We start from the raw sequence: 20515 nt of genomic DNA on the forward strand, positions 1-20515 counted from the left end.
CCAGAAGCTGTGTGGCTCATAAAAACATTTTCTTACTCAATATCTTACCCTCAGCCTAACCCTATCCCTTTTATTTTAAATTGTATAATGTCGGAGTTTATTTGCCGTCCGCGAGGAAAAGAAATGGGGCAAAGAGCCTCAGAATACTGAAATCTGTATTTTTTGTCATTTTTTTTTCCTTCTAATTTGTTATTATTTGGTGCAGGCACGAAACATACTACCAATAGAAATGCATTGCTTCTAAAATCGTTCTGTGTCAGAATACTGAAACCTGTATATTTTTTGTATCTGTTTTTCCTTCTAATTTGTTATTATTTACATTGCTTTTAAAATCGTTCTATGTGACATGAATACAATGGCGAAATTTTGTTGATGAACACGAATCAATAGATTAATTTTGTGACTTTAACACGAAATGCCGTGAGACTGTGTTGTATGAGCAGCAGCCCACCCAATATCAGAGTTCTCAAAATCAACCAGAAAAAAAGAAACATAGCTAGCAGGGCCAGGTGACATCAGGAAGCTGTTTCAGGCATGAATGCTGTGTCTCAATTCACATACATAAGTACATCACGTACTTACACTTGCTATTTTGAGTGTGTAACTGCGTTCACACTGTTAAGTATGGCAAAATGCAATGCACTGAAAGTACGGTCAAAAAGTTAAGAGCTGAACACTTTTCACCCCCAACAATTGCCATCTTGGCTCTGTAACAAAAAGCTCCAGTGAACACAGCACTGTATAAATAAAAGTAATAGATTGGGTTTTTTTGGGGGGTTCTTTTCATAAACATAAAACTACTCTGTTCTGAATGATTTGGTACCGCATATGCTAACATTGCTGTTAGCTAGCTAGCTAACTAACTAACGGCTAAGAGCAGTGGAAGTAGCTAGCTAGCTAACAGCAGCAGCACTAGCTAGCTAGCTAACAGAGGTGGAGCTAGCTAGCAAGTCAACAGTGGCGGAAGGGCACAGCAGCTGTGTGCGATTTGGGACAACGCTACTCAGTTGTAATTCACACACTGACCAATTGTTCACAGTGTACAACGTGGCTGTGTACTAAGGGAAATACCGAATTGAGAAACAGCATAAGTCTGTGGTCCAGCCAAAAGGCAGGACCCTGTTTTAGTTTTATTCAGCTCCTCAACAACCTTCCTTATTTTTAAGGTCTGATTCAAAGAAGAACCCTGGCCATGTGAGATTGTAGTTGAAATACAATAAGATATAATGGTTCAGAAAGATATATTTGTAACAGGTAAAAAGGGGCACATGTATGTAATACAAACAGGGCAATAATTGTTTTCCACATTCTCCCACTCATTCAAATGTGTGCAGTCTGCTCTAATAGCCTACTTTGATTGGAAATAAAACTAATTAATTAATATATTTAAAATTATAATTTGAAAGTGTTGTGCAGCAGGATAGTTTCTTGACTGACGGAAGTAGAACATATGTCTTTGGTTTTGCTTTTATTTTTGCTGCATTAGAAATACAATAGGTAAAATCTTTTGTAATGATAATTTTCTCCTTTTTTACTTTTTATACATAAATTACTCGATAGTAATAGTACCTTTTAGTGTCAAGCAACAAGAAGGATTTAGCTAGTATATGTTGTTCAGTGTATATTGAGGATTATTTTCATAATGTGTTTATATCTTAGATACTACTGAAGGTATCTTAAGATCTGGTAACCATCCCTTTTTATAAGACAACAAAATGACAATTTGTAGGTACAGATTAAAGCGCTCAGTTATGTATGGACAAGTGTGAACAGCACATGTTTACTTTTTACAGTATAATATTGTTTTCTTTGTAGCTCAGCTACTATACGATGTCAGTAAGGCACTACAGCAGGATCTTAAGCTTACACCTTACCACTGCAACTTATGTGGCAGTCGTAATGTTGGTGTGTAATATTCTGACAACATTATACAAGTTTGAATAGTGTTTTCCTCCTTAGAGAATAAGCACAAACATAATTTAGCAAAAAGATGCTCACCAACTAAATTAGCTATTAAGGCGACAGGTTACTGGTGATTACAAAATTACATTTGCATTGTTTTGTTTTGGCTCCTTACTCATTTGTAACACAGAAAACGAAAAATTGACTGTGACTTTTACAGCTAATTAATTATTTATTGTGCAGGAAGAAATCGAGCAGCCTATCATCATAAATGATCAAACAACCATCAAACGTATAAGCCTGTTGACAACGCTAGAGGCCATAATGTTTGGTGATTTGTTTCCCTATTTATCAACGGGAAAAACAATATCACTTGAATGCAAAACTGAAGTTAAATTTGCATAATAACAATGTGCCAATGTTGTCTGATATCAGTGGTTAAGCTTGCAGTCTGTATCTACTTTTCTATCTGTTATCGTTGTTTTTATTTGTCATGGCTTTGTATTTGTGTATTATTTTGCCTGACACAGGCACGTCAATATTGAATTGCTTTGCAACCCAAGTGTTGACTCAACATTGAAATACTGTAGTGTCAGGCAAGTCAGCAACAAGCAATGAACAATAGATTTGGAACAAGACCGCTCAGAGCCAATCAGAATTCAATGTCAATGTTGAGGCAACCTTTTCTCCTCAGAATTACGTTCAATATTTATTTTCTGTGGGGGGGACCTAATGGTGGCTGGATGACTGGGCTATATCACAATATCTGACATATCTGCTAAATGTCCTCACCAAAATCCATACAAACCATGTCTGCTAAATGTATATGGGATAAAATAATATAATCATGATCCCATAGCCATCCAAGAAATAAGTTAAACTGAGCAGGTAAACTAATCGGAAGTGTGAGGGGGGACAATTTTTTCCAAATTTTGTATGACTGAAGGCCCACATTTTCAGACTTTGAAAACATTTTGGTTTGTACTAAACAGATTAACACAATGAGATATGCTCATGACTTATGCACTAATTAATAGTCATTATGGCAAATACAACTACTCTAGCGAAAAACTGTGGTCAGTGTTTAAATTCAACAAATGACAATACTGTTTTTGTTGTTTAAGACGCAACAAAAACCCTTAGGTCTGTCCTTGACTAAAATAATTATTAGTCAACAAACGTTTGGTCCAATAATCAATGAGTTTATTTAGCTGATAGGTATTTTTTATTTCTCCAAAAAAAGTCTTGCTAAAGCAACACTTTAAATCTTGTGTGAACGAGAGATGTGATCATACGTTTTTAATTAAATCATTAAGTATACAAAAAAAATGTAAACACACTAATTGACTGAAGAATTATTATTCATCTTAGACCAAAAACATAAATTAATGAACTTTTCATCTAAGGGGCAGTCCTGCAAAACTCCATCTCTAGCTTTTGCCTTTTATCCAGCCAAATGTCCACACACTCACTTTCCCCTGTGATATACAAACCCCCCCCCTTTTTGCGTTATAACTAACGCTAATTGTCAAGTATCTGCCCTTGAACATAATTCACTGGAGACAAGGTTGCATTTTCTTGGAGTAGCATAAATCAAATACAAATCTTCACTTGCCCTAACATAATGTTTGCCGTTTGGCCTCAACAGTCCAAATCTACATTTGCCCTTTTTATGAGATCTACCAGCTGATTCATTCGATCCATCCTCAGACTAACCATGAAGGGGGTTTTGTCTCATACGAGGGAAGATACTCTGTCATGATCCGTGCTGGTTGTATCGTTTCTATATATGAACTGCATTTGGTTACATGCTTGTCTTGCTCTAAAAAAGGAAAGAAGAAAAGTATCCATGCTTTGAAACCAATGACGTGTTGCACATTTGACATTATCTTCTATCTATCTAAAAATTATTTGACCAGGAGTCCGTCTTGAGACGAGCACATCTCGTTTTCAAGAGTGTCCTGGCCGACGAGTAGGCATCAGGTAAACACTTTATTCCAATTCCAATATGCGAACAGGGACAAATTGACCTATAGAGGCTTGCTAAATGGATTCGGTCTCAAATTCATCCTCCAAGAGTTTGACCTCTTGCTGGAGCTTACATTAACTGTTTGATTCCTGCATCAGTGACACATAACTCAAGTCACCCACAACCAAGTCCTGCAGATGTTTTGATGGACACACTCAAAATGTCAACGACAAAGACAATCAAAGAAACAAAAGTTATTCAGTGTCACATGCCATGTTGATTTTGTAAGAGACTATTACAGAATAATTCACTGGATTTCGAACACACATGTTATTTAATCTTTGAACCCTTTGTTCAAATTGTATTCACAAACTAAATCATGCCTGCAGATTAGTAAACACTTTGCTAATGCAATGCCACACACAGTTTTTTTACATGCAGGAATCCCATATCATCATTTATTCATGTTTTCACCAATTAAAAAAAAGGTTTGTTTCTGATTGTCTGGCTTGAAATATGAGTTTTTCTTTTTGTGTAAAACAATTTGGAGGAAAAATTCTCTGACATTAATCAAAGAAAGTCTTAAACTGCTTTAAGATACATAATGTTACGTTGATTACATGTGGAGGGCAGACGTTTATTTAATTCATTAGGAATCATTTTCTCACACACATTTTCACCAGTTATCCTCTCTAAATATATGTTCTTATGATAACCTTCAATAAGTAGAAACTGAAGAAAAAAAACATGTCCTGCAGGGACTCAAAACAGAAACAATTGATAGCAAATCTTTGGTGAAATTATATATCGAATTTAATTGCGAGTCAGAATGAAAAATGTGTCTCTGTAAGGCCTTGAATGCATCTCTAAATTTGTGTTTTTTTATTATTTAGCAAATACTTTATAAGTTATATGATGTTTGTGAACATTATGATGTTTGTGTTTTGATTGTTATTTTGATTTGTTTGTTTGGTGTGTTAACTGGCTTTTAGATATTTTCACAAAAGTTATGTTTTAAATGTCAGATATGGGTTAACTACAGTACTGTAATCATATTTGAAATCAAATTAATTTGAATATTGAACTAATCTTACTGTTACTATTGTGCCAGGATATCAAATTACTAACACAATCCTGCAGTTGTAATATTTAAAAATGCTGATTTGACCCATAGCTGATACATTTTCTTTCTATTCAATACGTTTTGTATGTAAAAATCAAACATTTATTTACCCATGAGTGGTGTTTACATTTTGTTAATGTTTTTGTTTGTTTGTTTTCATTTTGTTTTAGGTGATAATAGTTTATTCCCTTGATAATGTTTAAAAAAACGTCAATTTATGGATCAGGAATGCTTCATCATCAAACATGTTCAAAGCTGGTATTCAATCAGGAACAGTCCAGGATTTATGGAACATATAATATACAAGTAGGATTTTAAAGTGTCAGTCTTTATTATTTAGAGGGTTGCATATATATAAAAATGGATTGCCTAAAGCAGGCTAGTGTTTCTATAAGAACAAGGTGCCCAAACGGGCGTGTTATCGTAAGTGTGTGTGTCTGTGTGTGTGCGTGGGTGTATGACAGTCACTGTTATGTAGTTTAAGTAACTCTAACATGTTTCCAGCCTGGTACTTGGTTAGTTAATCTTTTTCTTAGCTTATCGTGACTATGAATTTTTACAGTATATACTCATTATACTCATGATTATCAGCCAGCAATTGAGATATATGTATATAGTAGTATGTATATATTTTTTTTAAAAGTATGTATATATAGTTTTAAAAGTCAGTTTTTTGGTGTGTGTTCATTTATCTTTTGCTTTAACAGATAAAGAAGAAAAAGAGAATAAAATGTCAAAGATAGATTAGGAGAGAAATTAGAAGAGGCAGCTCTGATGTTGCCCTGAAATCTTAAGATATAGTTTCTAACCAGCAAACATTCAAATCCTCACAGGCTTCATTTGGAGAAATAATGTGTTTTCCTTCCAATCTACAGAATTTAACCCTGTCAACTTTACAAATGCAATGAGAGCATTATTGTAAGTCAACAGTATAGTCTCATAGTGAGTATGTGGTGCTAGTTTTAGCTTGTAACCCGACCCTGTAGTGTCAGTTTTGGACAAAATATCTGCAAAACATAACATCAATCCTGTGTTAAAGCTGAATGCACGGCTTGTTGGCAGCCTTGAGGGGAGAAAGCCGTCCAGAAAATGCAGCTCAACTGTAAACCCGGCGCAGAAATCTCCTGCCCTCAAGGACGGGGCTTAATGATTGACTGAGGCTAAAGCCTTCAGCTCACTAAAAGTCAACTCTGTCTTCTTTACCGACGAGTAAAGCTTCACAGCCTGTCAATACACAAGGTCAACAGTAATATCAGGAAACACATCCCTAAATACATTTAAACAGTCATTTAAAGTAAATATGTTAAATAGATAACATTCTTTATGGTTATTGTAAATTGTGAATTTTAAGACATATGTCATGCCAAACATTTTACCACAATTATGCTCACAAACTCCCAAAACCACAGAAGTGGTTGATGCTTGAAGAAAGCCTCTGTCAAGCTGTTATTATCACGCTCTGTGACAGGCGGGGAAAGATGTACAGGTCTCTGGGCCCAAATGCCCTTTATAGGTCAGATATAAACCACTTAAAAAACGATTTCTTCACAGTATTAGAGAAAAAAAAGTTAAACAAAAAAACAACCCAGTGGATTTTGAACATTTCATTTATCATCAGACAATTCCATTTAAATGAAAAGAAAACAGCATTATGTGGAGTAAAGATTAGTTTTCCATAAAGGTGTTACATGTATAATTCTATAACCAACCTGTGTGTTAGAGTAACTCTTTGTGTCTTTGTTTGCTTGTTTTTATTGTCATATATTTTTTACAAGGTTATGTAATTGTCCTTGTGATGTGTTTTAGTAGACTTGTGTTTGTGATTTAAGTCAAATGTAGCTCTAAATATTCTTAGAGTTTAGACTTTTTCTAATAACTTCAACTAAATCTGTCCAGTAACGTGATGTGTGGGTTCAACTCATCAGTATTCTTCTGTGTTCCATCGTCCACATCAGCACCTTCACTGTCTGCGCTATATGTCATACGTTAGTCATCTTTGTCTCCTTATGTGTCTCAAACCGTACGTTTCCCATAGTCATTACCATTCAATGTCCTTCACAATTTATATTCAACATGACAAATATTAGTGAACGTGAAAGGATGCAGCTTGTAAATACTAAATATAGTTGAATCAAGAGAATGAAGTTCATCTACTGAAGATGCAGTGACAAAACGTCTTCCTACAAAAACGTACAAGCTGCATCTTTATTATTATTGTCCTGTATCCTGCCCTTTTCCTGTGGTTAAGGGCAACCAAAGTTTGCCATTGCTGTCTGTCCTCACTTCTCTTGACTGCACCCATACAGGGAAGAAGAACTCCTTGCTGCTGCAGAAGTTCCAGAAGGATCTGAACGCCGGCGTCTTCAACACGCAGGAGAACGAGATACTGAAGCAGATAATCCGTCAGGACAGGGAGATGGTGATGATGGTGGACCGCAAGCAGTCAGTCAGCGGGATGAACTTAACTCCAGTGTCAGGAAACTCCATCATTAACTCACCGGCTCAGCCTCCCTTCCCCACTGCCTTCGGCACCAATCAGTTTCAGCAGTCCTCTGTTCCCATGACCTTCAGTGCTTCAGCTATAGCCAATGCCTCTGCTGCCCGCATGCTGCCAGCCGCCGCTGCTGCGGTGCAGGGGGTCTATCCGGCCCCCAGCATGTCCCACGGCAGCCTGAATTCCTCCTCCATGAACCCACAAGGAGCGATCATGTCGCCCTGCTCCTTCACGGCTGCCATGTGCAGTCCCTCCGTGCAGACCCCTCTGGCGGGCCGGAGCTTCCAGTACGGCTCGCGCACAGGCTCGCGCACAGGCTCCCAGCTGTCGCTCCTCCAGCAGCCCATCGCTCAAGCGGCTCTATCCGCTCAGCTCGCCCAGCTCGCCCAGCAGCCCGCTGTGTCTCCTGCAGCCTCCTCCTCCTCCCAGCAGCCCTCGCCTCAGCAGCAGCAGGTCCCCTCGCCTCAGCGGGTGGACATCCACAAGAGCACACAGGCTCTGCAGTCGGGCAGCTTGAGTCGAGATGTGAGACATTTATCGGCCTCCCAACCATCACTGCCACATGACACGTCTCTCGGCCCCAGAGTGCACCCGGCCCCAGGAGACTCTCTGGCCTCCATCGCTCCTCCGGCGGCGGCAGCAGCGATCCAGGGAATGAGTCTGCAGAGCGGCATCCGCACCACAGTGCCCCAGCGTGTCAATCTATTCCGGCAGATGTCGTCCGGAGCCCTGCCCCCGGTGCGCTCGGCCGCGGCAGCAGCTGCGGCGGCAGCGGCGGCAGCTTCATCTTCTTCATCCTCGACCCAGCACAGGGAATCCCCCGGATCTAGGAGAGATTCTGTCCTGAGCAGTACGGAGACTGAGCAAGACAAGATGCGTTTTGCATCAAATTTATGATCCCATTTTTTTCCCTTTTCATTTTTTAAACTTGTTTCAACTCATTTTTAAAGTGGAGATGTAACAAAAGAGATAAAGATGAGGGACTTCAGCATTTTTGTTTCTCTCCAGTTTTTCTTCTAAAATAGCCTCATAGAAATCCTGTACATACAAGCCCTTGTATTATATTTTAGACACATTGTCTCCCTAAACTTAAGAATGTATATTATACAGATACATCTCTTTTCTTTGACGCCATATATATATACATATGTATATATATACTGCTGTATGTATGGGTGTGTGAGAGTGTGTGAGCATGTGACCGCGTGTGTAAAATTCAACTAGAATATTTGGCAATGGCAATTTAAAAGCTGTAGTATAAACATGAGTCTTCCTTTCTGAGAAATATAAAGAATTATATACAATGTATGAAGTTTATTTCTTTCTTTTCTTTTTTTTCTTTTAACTGGAATGCATTGTGGATTCTGACAATGAATATTTCCTCCTTTTTTTTTTTTTTACCATTGAGGAAGAGAAAAATGATCTTCTCCTATTAAGCAGCTTTAGGCACCACTGTGGAATAATACATGCAAGCAACTCTGACAAATAATCTCAAAAAGCACACACTCATGAAATGAATCTCGTACCAGTTTCCCGAACCCTCATTTCAGAAACCAACACAGAAACTGAAACTAAGTGTTATGTTGCTCTCGGCGACAGAATACCGTATGCTGGGCCACTATATCCCCACAGCGGCTCACATACAAACCATGACAGTGTTATGGGTCCAAAGGGAATAGATAATAGAAATGCTGCTTTCTTTGTTTATTTTCAAGGAGAATGGAGTGTGGAGACAGACGGATGGATGCTATTGTTTTTCTATTTCTAATTTCAGATGGCTGAGATGTTACGTAATGTTGCTTAAAAATTCTGTGTATATTTATAATATTTATAAACTAAAGATTATCACCATTATGCAATAGACTGTGACATAAAGATTACCTATATGTGTGCTGTAAATAGTTTTGTAGATCTAGTATTTACAGATACTGTGTGGTGCATTCTCTATCATAACAATGTCTTACTTCTATCAGGAACCTGGATATCATCTATACGCGAAAAAGGTTTAGTGACTAAATACATTATGTTCCATAAGAGATAAACGAACCTTAATGCAATAGCTAGCACTACTTGATGCTGAGGAACGCCTGATTGGAGGACATTTAAGAATCCCTCTCTATGTATACTATCCCTAGCCCTAGTGTAGTTTTTAATTTCACATCAGGTGAACATATACAATATAATACACAACTTGTTTTCAAAATCATCCTATTGAAAGTAAATGTGTCTTTTTGACTCGCCTCATTCCCTAAAAACTGCCCAGAATCGTTTTTTGTTCAAAGATGGAAATTAGGCTTTTTCTGTTCATCACATTTATTTATTTTTAAAGCTGCTTCTTGAGTATAGCTGTACTGTACGCTGTCACATCACAATTATTGTAGTTGAAGAGCCTGCCACGACGTTTTCCAACTCATTTGTTTGAGGTTAAAGGCGTCATGTATGCAGTCGCTCAAGTGTGAAGAGGGGACATTATCACCGAGCGGTGTTTTTGAGTCGGAAAAAGAAATGCTGGTTTGCATTAAGGTTTCTGTCTCGTGTAAATCCATTTTGTGGGCTTAGGCACTCTAAACTGACCTAGACTGATGTCGAGGTAAAGGGAAGCAAGGTCAAGCCAGACTATTTTGCCTCAATCAAAAAAGGATAAAAGCTAAATTGGAGCATTTTAATCCTACAATAATAAAAGTAGTTGATGATTCAACTAAAATAAGCCAGCCGCGACGGCTTACAGGCCATTTCGCTGCAGATAGAGTGGATTGGCGTGCATGAGGCCTTTCCTGCAATCTTCATATACAGTAAAGCGAGTGACAGAAGTATTCTGCTGTCATGATGGATTTTCTTATTCCAGTCACAGTTGTCATGGCCCCCATCAGTTCAGAGTGACTAAGCCCTCTGAGATAGCGTTTTTTTAAAAGATTACAAGTCTTCGCTACAGATTGTGTCGATAGTGTACCAATACAGTCAACCCACCAATGTCATGAAAGCATGCACTTGTCACAAATACTTAAAAAAAAGATACTATCTCAAAGATGTTGACGTTAAATGTAATGTTAGATTATGTTTTGTTCATTGTCTGTCTGCCTAGACGTTATCTGTGTGTGAACAGAAGCATTGACTTTTCACATGGACATTCTTAAGTATTTGTGCCTAAACTATAGCCATGTTCCATCCTTTTGTTTTGAGTGTGAGCTTGGAGCGTACGGGGAGGGGGGGGGGCACTTCTGCACACAACTGCGCATTCATTCTTACTATACTCAATGTGTTCTATGTCTCAGTGTTTTTAGACAGGAAAGGAATAAGCAATGATGTCCAAATGTCTCAGTTTATCTAATTGGTATCTTTAATTGCAATGTGAACTTCTAGAGGCAGGATTTCTTTTTTTTACATTCTCGGTCAAGCTATATAGCATATTTAATGAGGTTATGTACAGTTAAAAAGAAAAAAAAAGTGCAATCTTTAGCAGTAATATCACGCTCGATGAGACATTGTACAAATTCGGAGCACCTTTATACATTTGTTTGTAGCTAGCCACTGATGTTTGGGTTGTATATTGATGTGTGGAAGGAAACTGGCCAAAGCGAAACATTCATTGTTATTGTTTTAAATTGCACTTTCTGATTTACTAGTAATAAATAAAAAGGTACAGATTATTTCGGCTAGGTTAGATGTTGAATGAGTAAGTAAGGGAGCAATATCCCAGAGAATTCGTGCTGCCCTGATCCTGAATGAGGTTCAAAATGAAGGGTGAAATGTTCTATATAAAACGAAGAGCGCTTAATCGTGAATATGCCATAGTGTATAGGAACTAGTTCAGTCAAGATGGATAGCAGCACTGTTGCTTTGTGCTGTTTTTGATACTTGCCTTTGGAGGGAGAGCTTCCCAACTATGTGCTTTTTTCACTATACCACTCACAATTAACATACTGGAATGGGCATTAATGGTGACACTAAAATAACGAGCTTACATATTAGCAGTATAGAGACTCTCAACAAACCAGCACATATATTTGTATATTTCTTTTTGTTTGTTCTTTTGTTGGTTTGAGAAAAAAAAAAATAAGAGAGGACGAACCAAATGTTGATTTGGGTTTGATGACCACAGGTTTCATATGTTTACTGATGATGTGCGCAGTGGAGAGAGGGGCGGAGCTCTTTAAACCCCACTCACATGGTCATTGTTCAGCTCATTTATGTAATCCAAGGCTTAGAGGAAAATAACTATCAGTCGGTTACTTGATACGGAAGAAAGAAAGATAAATGTAAACTTTCTTACAACAATATGCAGACAAACAGTGTTTGTCAAAAAATCTTTTTGATTTTTGTTTTTGTTTATTTTGTTTGTAAATAATAAACCTTTAAAATATAGAAAATAAAAGACATATTGTCATTTAAAAAAAACGAGTATGTGTCTTTCTATTGTGGAGCAGTGAGGGGGTCCATGGAGACCTCTTTTAGAATTTAATGGAGTGAGAAAATGGAGAAAGGGTTTCAGAGATGAAGCAGTGATGGAGAGGGTCATCGAGTATTTAGGAACAGTGTCTGTCAGCAGATGCAGCCGAGGTGAAAAATCGCTCCATGTGGTCACCGGGGATTTCCATTCATTACCTTCAAATCCAGTTATCAGTCAACGTCGTCACAGCGAAGACGGATTCCTCTGCATGAATGTACTCAAAGATGGGACGGGTTACTCATCGCTAATGTGATCCTTTTATAGGAGAACTAGCTCTTATGAAAGATACATTGGTTTAGAGTTGCATTTCCAGCTGCAACAATGAGTCAATTATTGGAGCGACAGAAAACGAATCTGCAACTATATTAGAAATCATATTTCAATGATTTTACAGCTTCTCAAATATTTGATGATTTTTTTTGTTTTCTTGAGCTTTCTGGACAAAACAAGACATCTTCCAACGTCACCTTAACTCTAAAGTTACAACAGCCATTTCTTACTATTTCCTAACATTTAATAAACATAACGCCTAGTTGATTAATGGAGAAAATAATCTTTAAATCAATTTTATAATGAAAGGAATTAATACTTTTTATTTCAGGGAGTTTAAAGCTTATAATGAATTTCTTGAATGAGCGGAGTCCTTTTCACTGCGAGGTTGAATGTTTCCTTCCTCTCCAATTAAAAACTGAGCACAGCTCATATTGCACAGGTGGTTTGCGGTTACCTTTTGAAAGCCGTCTCTCACAGGGTTACATCAGGGTGACGCATGCTTCAGTCGCTCTGTATCTCAGTTATCAGAGACACACTGCCCTCTATTACACATGCATGCCTCATTAAATGTGAGTAATTGTATTCAAGGGAAATAAATGTTTCAGTTTGTTTGATGTGACTTAAGATGACAACGAATGTTTGTTTACTAAAGCCTTCATCACAGGAGCAGACTTACCTGCCACATGAGCTCCACAGCTATTACATCCACGATGATGCTAAATGACTAGTCCCTTAAAAGATACTAAAATAAATAATCACAAGGTACTATTTGTTCGTTTAAAATAATGAGAGATGTAGTCCATTACGTTTTTATAAATAGTTGAGATAAGGTCAATTATATATCTTAAGTGGACTTAGCTTTCAACCTTTTATAGCCATTGGAGGTTCCTTAGTCATCACTGCATGGAACTAAAGTCTTAAACTTGATGTAGACTTGAATATTGCACATTGTTTAGGTCTTAAAGAAGATGGTCTGATGGGATGTTGTTGATAAAGATGTGCTGCAGCTTTCTGAGTCAGTGTTACCGATATGCAAGGTTACAGTGCGCTAAAGCAACAAAGCACATCCATTCATCTTCCATTCAGCTGGTGAATTATAGAGAAGGCCAGGCCTAATGGGGCGAATGAATGGCATGCTTAAATACTGGTAATGAAACCACATCAACATAAAAACACACTCAAAATCCTTTATTCAAAAAATAGTTTATACTGTCAGAATGTGTTTTTGTTGAATAGACTTTCACCCACATCCTATCAGACCATCTTGTTCTGGATGAAATGGGCAGAGGGGTTAGGAGGGGGCTGTGAAGGAAACATCCAGAATGTCCTCTGCCAGAACAGAGAACGAGCTGCCCATGTCGCCCTGAGGGGGGGGGGAGACGTGCCGACCAGAGTGAGTGACATCCATAACACTCTCACAGTAATTATTTTTTAAATAATGAACACTTATCTGGTTACAAAACAGCCTCAAAGTAATATTGATGCCTCCATAATATGACATACATAAGTAAAGAAGACCATTAGCTAAGTGTGGCTAATGCTCTTTAGTACTGATGGTTATAATCAGGGTCCGATTTCCTGCCAAATCAGAAAAGAAGATGGATATTTACCAGGAACTCCAGGAAAAGAGCTTCACCTCACTGCTCTTACGATCCAACACCGACAGCACACTTTTCGAGGCAGTTGCCATATTGATGTGCCAGCTGAAGAGAAGGAAGGAACAAGGGAAGGCACAGGAGACCATGCTGCAGGAAAATGAGAAGGACTCAGGTGACCGGGAAAACACGTTTTCTCCCCAGAGACTGCCAAAATCAAATAGTAGTATCTTTTAATATTTATTCTTAATGAGAGAAAAACAAGCTGCCAATTGTGAGTTTACCAGTAACTTGACTGATATTTTAGCTACAGTGAAATAATGTTGTTTATTGCCCCAGGGTGCCAGGCAGGTCCTGGCTTGATTGGGTTGTTTCCAGAGAACTGTCAAAGCAGCTTGTTATGAATACATTAGGAGGAGGAACTCCCAGGGTGCACCTGTCAACATTGTTAAAAATAAAAGCCTCACCCAATTCTCCTTACTGTGCCCTCTCTTCCAGGCCTGGATGTACACGATAAGGAATAGTTGGGTTATCGCTTTTGAAAAACTCCAATAAGGTTGCAGGCTTATGCTTGACCCTCAATGAGCCAGTAGGAACTCAAGGTTGACAAATGTGTGAGAGAAGGCATTAGATTTGGAGTCAATGTTGTCATAATTAGCTAGAATATGTGAAGGAGAGTTACCCATCAATTTGACATCACATGTTTTTAATGTATCCAGTTATCTACGTCATTCCAATAGCCATAGAGGGAGCAGTGATGTGTAAATTGACCGCTGAAATGTAGTCAGTATACTTTGAGGTTCTGCGTGATGATACAATCTGTGAGGTAATCATGTGGTGTTTTCATTTTAGCATTACACTGACAGAACATGCGGTTTAACCTTGGCCTGAACATGAAATGACTTGTGACCTACAACTTCATTAGCTTGTCCTTTAGAAAGATGTTATCCCATGCTGTGGTTTCAATTATTATGGATTGCATATCAAAGCATTTTGATTTAACCTGCAGCACTGAGATCAACAATCATGTAAGTGAAATCATACCAAGGACAGTATGAAACAATATAGACCATATGTGTGTGTGCTAATGCATTTCATTGTGGACCAACAGCCATAGAGTCGGTTTTGGATATTGCAAATGGAAAGTGCAGAGGATTCTCCTAAAGAATAATGGCTTTGATACTAAATGACTTTCCCATTCAGATATAATTTAATGAATCTGCAGAACAAATGGTCATAATCCATTTATCAAGGGCTTAATTAGCTGTCCCACACCAAATGGGTTTCTAGGCATCTCTGTGCTGTGCTCTGGGATATATTTAAAAAGATATATATTTACAAAAAAGACATCATCAAATCCTAGAAATATCAATGATACAGTGAGAGTTTTACCAGCATACAGCAGTAACAGCTGTTGCAGTAAGTGATACAGTAGCATATTCTCTAACAGCTCCTTCTAGGGATTTATTGAAACCATGACATTTACACAAATACATATTATTTAACAGCTAGAAAGAAACAAAATGCCTTGTGGATCATTTGAGTCCTATGCCACAAACTTCAGCCTCTTGTTTGTATTCAAGCAAGCTTTTAGATCTATTTTTTTCCTACTAATTCATCCAAAAAACAAAAGAAAGTATAATTCATACACACAAAGATGAACAAAATGTGTAGAAGCGGGAGGGCTGAAGCATAGCTTATGGGAAGTAGCCCTCCCGTGCATCATCCTAATACAATGCTTTTGGGGCGTTTTCCTGTCCTGTGCATGTGTAATATAGATGTGTGTGCATGTAAAAGGTCTGCAAAGGCTAAAATCCCTGTGTTCCGATTAGAGGGAGTTTCTCTCCCGCACACTCCCCCCCCCCAACATGCTAAAACGCCTCATTTGGACCGCTTTGTTGTCTTCTGGAACATAGTGACTATAACAATCGCCATTCCATTGGCTAGCGCTTCAGCACATTGTATGTGATGGGCGGTACATCCCTGAGCGGTTGACCAATCACAGCAGAGCCGGATAGCTAACCAATCAGAGCAGACTGGGCTCTGGTTTCAGACAGAGGGTGAAAAGAGGTGCTGCAGCACAGGCAGTATGAGAAAAATAAAGGGCTTTTTGAACATTAAAGGATGCAAATATGTCACAGTAGGGGCACAAAATACAAATATGAACCTATATAATACTGTGGATGTGGGCTGAATATTTCTGGTATTTCCAGAAGAGGCTTACTGTATCTAACGTTACAAACTGCACACATGCTTTTATTTCATTCTTGTCTGAAACGGTGTTTTGGCAATTAAATACTGCATTCAAAGCCATATTTGTCAGTTCAAAAATGCAGCCCTTCCAGTTTTGTCCTGTTTGTCCCTTTAATCGAATTTCATCAGGCCAGTCGAATCAATGTCAGCTGTACTTCCTTCCCACTATACATTTCATTTCAAACAATCACCTGAAGGCATTTGCATAAAAAAAACGGAGCCACAGTCCTCAGGTGCTCATGTAAGGTCACCCCCACCCACAGAGACAGCCGTGGTAATCCAAAAGCTGATTTCTGACGGAGTCTGATCTGGAATGAGTCATATTTATGCAGCTTTTTACTGAGGGGTCACCTCATTTTCTATTTTGTCCCAGTCTCCCGCCTCCTTTCACATCAGATATGCATCCTCACAGTAAAAGTCAGACTTGGTCAATGTGTGTGTGGGTGTGTGTTTACTTGGTCTCTGTGTAAGCACTGATGAGATGCACATGTCCTGGTCTGTTGGGCGAAAGCTTCCTGGGAATGAAAACAGAGGACTGATTAGAATTCAAGAGCAGCCTTCCTCCACTGCTCTGTCTGCGTCTGCCCACTCTATTTGTCTAGATCCACACACTCACCCACACCCACCCACCCACACACACACACACACACACACACACACACACACACACACACACACACACACACACACACACACACACACACACACACACACACACACACACACACACACACCTGTCATTTTGATGTCAGCTTTACCACCCTTTAAACCTCAGAGCTATAGGTGGGAATATAAGGAATTTTCTAATTTGTTTTAGGGAACATGCCTTCTCAAAAGCATGCTTTATATTTAGCAACATGTCCATAGACCAGAATATATATATGTATACAGTCTATATAATTATTTAGCTAAAATTGCATGCATAAGTATAGTACTAGTAACATTCTTCTTTTCAACATGAATCGCCTGGCAGAATAACAGAATATTCTCTAAAGGCACTGGACTCGATATAGAGGCTGCAGTCATGACACATCTTTTTCAAAGAGAACACAGCGGGAGCGCTGCCTGTGTGATCTGAACTCAATATTGAACTGTGGTGCAACAGAAAAGTCAATCAAGATTAGCTCTGGGAGGTCTATCTTTCTGTCCAAAATTGCAAACTAACCTTGTATTCATACTAAGTATGACGTTCAATTTAGATTTTACAGCAGTGCATTCCAACTGCATATGTGCATTTTCTGTACATGATATATGTCCGGATGTATAATAGATAAGCAATAATTTGAGAACGAGATGTGAGCTTTTAGGACATACAGTACATGGACTAGCAGGCTCCCAATGGCGGTCCAATGGCAGACTGCGAGGCAGACTTAATTAAAATACCTCTTAGATAAAATAATAACAAATGATGAAGATAAAGGAACAGTTTATAGGCCAAACATGGGAACAAACCAATAATGTAGACAGGTTTAGTGGCATTCAGCCCCTCTACTCACCCTCATTTTACAAGTGTGTTGAAGAACAAAGGGTAAGCTTAAAGGAAATGTAAACATGACAAAGGTCTGTTGACTGTCTGTTATAATGAGAACTTTAATGTAGACATAAAGGTCACAACAATTCTTTGTTTCAGGTGATTATACACAATGTTAGTTACGAATACTAACATCTTACACACTGGACCTTTAACACTAACATATTCCATACTATTCATTTGCCCTACAGTTTTCATTCAACAACTAGCCTTGGTCATGCGATGCAGACAGTGCAATATACTTTGAGTAAACTTCAGTGTCTGTTGGTAATATCACCAAATCATAAATCATTAGGCAGTACATTCTGAATGTGGTATTAATTACGTTCTGCTGTTCAGATCACAGTCCTCTCTGCTCCCACAGGAGTAACTCTAAAGACAAGTGACATTTCCTCCATCCAGCAGGACATTTTTTTCGTATACTTTTTTCTGTTGTGATACTTGCGTGTGGTACCCAGATGCGCTGTGAGTCACTTTAACCTTTACCGAGCACCTTGCCATCACATAGCATTTAACCTCGGATATGACTGCTGGACTTCCAGTAGTCATATCCCCAGCAGAGGTTAGAGGCTCCTTGTTATCTTGTTACTCACACACACACACACACACACACACACACACACACACACACACACACACACACACACACACACACACACACACACCTTCTGTTTGTCCCTAAGCAAAAGCTTACTTATCTCCTGTATAAAAAAAAGCGTGAGTAGAAAAAAGAGGGGGACAGAAACACAAAAAGAGAAAGATTGAATGTATGTGCAGCGACATAGAATTAAATGAATGTATATATTAGCCACTGTGGCTCTTTATCTATCACTCACTCACACATACAGTATGGACTACCTGTCAGTAGATGGTGTTCCTTTATGGAGCACCTCTTTCCCATCGGATTCAATGAGAAAAAAATTCCTTTCCATCATTTGTATTCTTATCCCCTCCCAAAATGTGCCATCAAACAGGGGAAAATATATTTTTAATGTGCAGTCAAGGTGCATGTGTTTGAGCAAAAGTGCATTTAGTTAATTGATGACAGTCCACGACAAACATCAACTTTGCACATTCAGAAATTACCTTCATAAAGACCAAATCATGTTTAATTCAATATAGTTGTTTGATAATCTTGAGACAAAAATGTATGTAAACCGTAGAGGGATTAGTTGAATGACAATAATTATTTTTTAAATGACTTCACAGCCATGATTCCTTTATCTTGTCCTTTGCATTCCAACATGTGGAAAAATAATACCTCCAACACCTGCCCAATGTAAATAGTCAGCACGCACACTTTAGGGGACTTAAATGATTAGAAAGGCACAGAGAAATGCAGGTTTGCCTCGATCCTAGTTGAGCTTCACAATCTAGAGATAATAGCTGTTTAAGCAGCTGAATTACTGCAGGGGGGAGGATATTAGATCTTACAGTAAATGGGGGATGTTATTACATTTATTGGAAAAAGTTCATTTTGTGCCCTCAATAATCATTTATCTTCATTTGCAGGCACAGATGTGATCTTCCTCTGCAGGATTTTTGACAAAAAATTCATTTGTCACTAAAAGATTCAATCAAACAAATGACCAACACATATCTTCAGTCTCTCATCTGGACCCCTTTCTTCTACCGACTCAGGCTTTGATCCCACACACACATGCAGCGGGGGTCCTGTTATGGTCTCGATCAGCAGATTATTTTATAACTACATCAAGAACGACACACAATATCCCGTTACCAGAACCCCCCACTCTCCAGCGTTAATCTGCCTGGCCGAGTCAGGATTAATACTTTCCCAGAAAGGCCAGCCCACAATATGAACAAGGTAAGGGTCAAAGGGTAACCTGACATCCGTCGACTGATCCACTTAAGGTCAAGGCCTTGTACACAACAGATTTTGTTTGTTGACAAATGTTCTTTTTTTCGGATACAGCTGAGCCTAGTCTAAACCAACAGGTTTTTATATGAAAGTAATATCATGAGTCAGCATCTTGTCTTTTAAAAGGATGTATAAAATATGTGTAATCCTTTTTTTTCAGTAATATTTGGTGATGGAATATAAATTAAAAGTCACTGGAATGGTGTATTGCAAATAGAAATAATGGACCTGAAAACATTTGGAAAGGAGAGCAACGTTCATTGAAGCTATAGGATGGTGAGATGTTTGTATTTAGTTAAAAACAACATTACACATATGATAGCATTTTAAATAGTTGCGTTGCTGTTATAACCTGAATACCCTGCCCTGCAAAAAAGGGGAAAAAATTGTAGCTCGAAGCTCCTTTAATAGGAACCATTTCTTCCTGACTAACATCATAATACACTGAATATATATATATTTTTTGTTATAAAGTACGTTACCCTGGGCTTTAGGGAATTTTAAGGATCTATTTTTAGTTGTAATGTTTTATAGACTAAAAGATGATCGATAAATTAAAGATAGGCTATTATTCTTAAGCATCAGAGTTTGGATAATGGCTTGTTTTCAATGCCCCATAGTGGCCACAAAAATCATATATTACAGGTTTTGCAAGGAGACATTGGCACTCCTTAATTTTGTTCTTAAGTACACTGAAAATATGATCATAATAAACTCTTGAATCCATCCCATCAAACTAAAGATTGTTCAGTTCCCTTCAGTTGGATAGATGATGCATGGAGAACATGTGGTGACAGTGTTTACCAATCACCATTTTTGGAAGGGCTAGAAAAACCTCAGTTCCCTGAAGCCATAATGCAATATTAACCTCTACTGTTTGCATTTGAACCACCAGGAACAATATGATCTCATGGGAAATATGCTACAAAACCCATTACGTTCATATCACAAACAATACTTAAGCTATATGAGCAGGGGCCTCATTTATAAAGGGATATACGCTCAAAAAATGGCGTACGGCAGTTTCTACGCAATGTTTGCGATTT

General features: G+C 38.4%; 1 protein-coding gene across 1 annotated transcript in view; it reads left to right on the plus strand.

The window, feature by feature from the left end:
• The window catches only part of hcn1 (hyperpolarization activated cyclic nucleotide-gated potassium channel 1), a gene marked incomplete at its 5' end in the record, with an annotated part of 41331 nt that extends 29478 nt beyond the window's left edge, over positions 1 to 11853 (plus strand). The window contains one exon of the mRNA XM_010774211.1: positions 7301 to 11853. Within this exon, the coding sequence (XP_010772513.1) occupies positions 7301 to 8385 (1085 nt within the window). The remainder of the gene's footprint in view (positions 1 to 7300) is intronic.
• Positions 11854 to 20515: the final 8662 nt, after the last annotated feature.

The sequence above is a fragment of the Notothenia coriiceps genome, unplaced genomic scaffold, assembly GCF_000735185.1.
Source record: "Notothenia coriiceps isolate Sejong01 unplaced genomic scaffold, NC01 NC01_scaffold00013592, whole genome shotgun sequence".
NCBI classification, from domain to species: domain Eukaryota; kingdom Metazoa; phylum Chordata; class Actinopteri; order Perciformes; family Nototheniidae; genus Notothenia; species Notothenia coriiceps.